This window comes from Pundamilia nyererei, unplaced genomic scaffold (genome assembly GCF_000239375.1).
Source record: "Pundamilia nyererei isolate P.nyererei 1_Seehausen unplaced genomic scaffold, PunNye1.0 scaffold00299, whole genome shotgun sequence".
NCBI classification, from domain to species: Eukaryota; Metazoa; Chordata; class Actinopteri; order Cichliformes; family Cichlidae; genus Pundamilia; species Pundamilia nyererei.
This window is the reverse complement of record NW_005187700.1, coordinates 146,903-149,034: the sequence shown is the minus strand read 5'-3', so window position 1 is coordinate 149,034 and position 2,132 is coordinate 146,903. Positions and strand designations below refer to the sequence as shown.

At 47.7% G+C, this 2,132-nt stretch overlaps 1 protein-coding gene across 1 annotated transcript in view; it reads right to left on the bottom strand.

The window, feature by feature from the left end:
* LOC102197453 (receptor-type tyrosine-protein phosphatase mu-like) overlaps positions 1-2,132 on the bottom strand; it is a 116,467-nt gene that overhangs the window by 22,851 nt on the left and 91,484 nt on the right. The window contains exon 21 of the mRNA XM_013915412.1: positions 942-1,058. Coding sequence (XP_013770866.1) covers positions 942-1,058 — 117 coding nt within the window. The remainder of the gene's footprint in view (positions 1-941; positions 1,059-2,132) is intronic.

Genomic DNA, 2,132 nt, shown 5'->3' with positions numbered 1-2,132 from the left:
AACAGTTGACCTGTCACACTGCTCCCACTGCCAGACTGCAGCTGCAACTTATGTACATTCTGTAGTATTCACTCAACCCCATTTCATTTCTGTCATCCTGTAGTTTATGTATATAAGTTTGGATTGGTTATTTATAGTTGGTTTACACAGCTTTGTGTATGTATGTGTATGCATGTGTAATGTATATATAGACACGTGTGTGTGTGTGTGTGTGTGATTTACATTGCTGTGCTTGTGAGTCACCATCTACCGGAACCAAATTCCTTGTATGTGTCTGCACATATACATGGCCAATAAACACGATTGTGATTCTGTTTGCTCAGCACACTGGTGATGCTATGGTCCCTGACACGGGTTGTTGCTAGGTGGACGCAGGTCTAACGTCGTCCTGACGACTGTAGTTTAGAACGAGCTTCCCTTTAGACGGTGCGATGACGCAGATCACGTGATGACGTTTGTTGTGGATTTTTCCAGCAGGTGTAATATTCCCGTTCAGTTTGTTCCTGTCAGGTTACCATACCAGACTCTGACACTCTGTCCAACATGCTTACACTCACGTCCTGATAAGATTCGCTTTCTTGTAGATTACATCAACATTATCCACAAAATTCTCCAATATAAAAACACGACTGACCTCTGACCTGGAATCAACAAATTTACCTCACTCCTCCACCCACGTCCCTGAGGTAAGGTGGGGTCAGAGTTCCTCTGAAAGGAAACAACTGAAGACAACTCTGTGCTGTGTCAGTGTCAGCGAGCTGAGGTCACGGCGGCCTACACCTCGTGTAGATCCTTTGTTCATGTGCATGTTCAACTTTATTGTAACAGCTGGAGAACAGCTGCACTGATGGAGCTGAACTGAACTGTAGAGGTGTGTGTACACAGAGGTTTTTGGACATAACGAAGGATTGTGTGTGTGCGTATGTGTGTGTGTGTGTTACCTTCTCTACAGCAAAGGTCCGGATCACGTACTCAGAAAGCAGCTGAGTCTCGATCAGCGTCACCTTCATGTCGCCGTAGATCTCCGTGTCATCAGGCCAGTACTTACAACACTTCACCTACACACACACACACACACACACACAGGATTAAATTGCCTCATTAATTAAACAGAAACACAAACAGAACAAAAGCAGCTGATATTAAAATCTCATTAGAGGCTCCGCCCCCTCCCCCTCTCCTCATTAACAGCTAATTACTGCAGAGCTAATCACACTGTCACCACGACAACCAACGAGGTAAACAGGGAGGGAGGGGTGAGAGAACAAATCAGGCTAACGTGACAGTGTGTGTGTGTGAGAGACAGAGGGAGACAATCAGGCTCTTTCCCAGAATCCCCCCTCTGTAAAGGAGGGGAGCAGTTCCCTGGTGCCTTCTGGGTAATGAGGGCTGAGCGACGCCCGCCTGCAGGTGTGTGTGTCTGATCTCAGGTTCGATCCTTTATTTTCAGGAGGAAATGGCGGCGTGTTTATCAATTTGCAGCGCGATTCACAGGAGCACACCGTGAGTTTCCCAGAATGCTGAGCAAATGCGGTCACACAGCCACTACCCAATAGTTAGAACCTGAGCACGCCACCCTCAGAGACGGATGGCTGTGAGGAGCAGTGCGTCAGAGTCCTCGAGGATGCAGTGCCGCTACGCCGCAGCGGGAAAGTCAATGCTCAGAGAAGCAAATCTGAAACACGCAAAGTGTCTGTGAAGGTTCTCGGTCATCCAGGTCATCGTAGTTTGAGGAGCTTGCAAAGAAAAGCGTCTGGGCTTCTTTAGGTTTCCATGAAGACGTTTCACCTCTCATCCAAGAAGCTTCTTCAGTTATAAGAGCAAATGGTGGAGAGTCCCAGAATTAAGCCTGTGGGAGTGTCCCCAAGATGATTGATCCTTTACCTAATCACACGGGTGTGGGTCCCAATCAGCCAAGGTTTCGGGTGAGCTCATTGTGAAACCTGGCCCCACCTTATCATGTGATTTCCTGAGATCAGATGGCCCAGGATGTGAGTGGGCGTTAAGGCGTCTGGGGAGGGATCTCAAAACTGGATTATAGATGGCAGAGAGTTGGTGTCGTAAGCCACCGCCTCTGTTCAAAGATGGTCGCTCACAGTGGACATAGATGCTTCTTTCACTCCTCTTTCAAA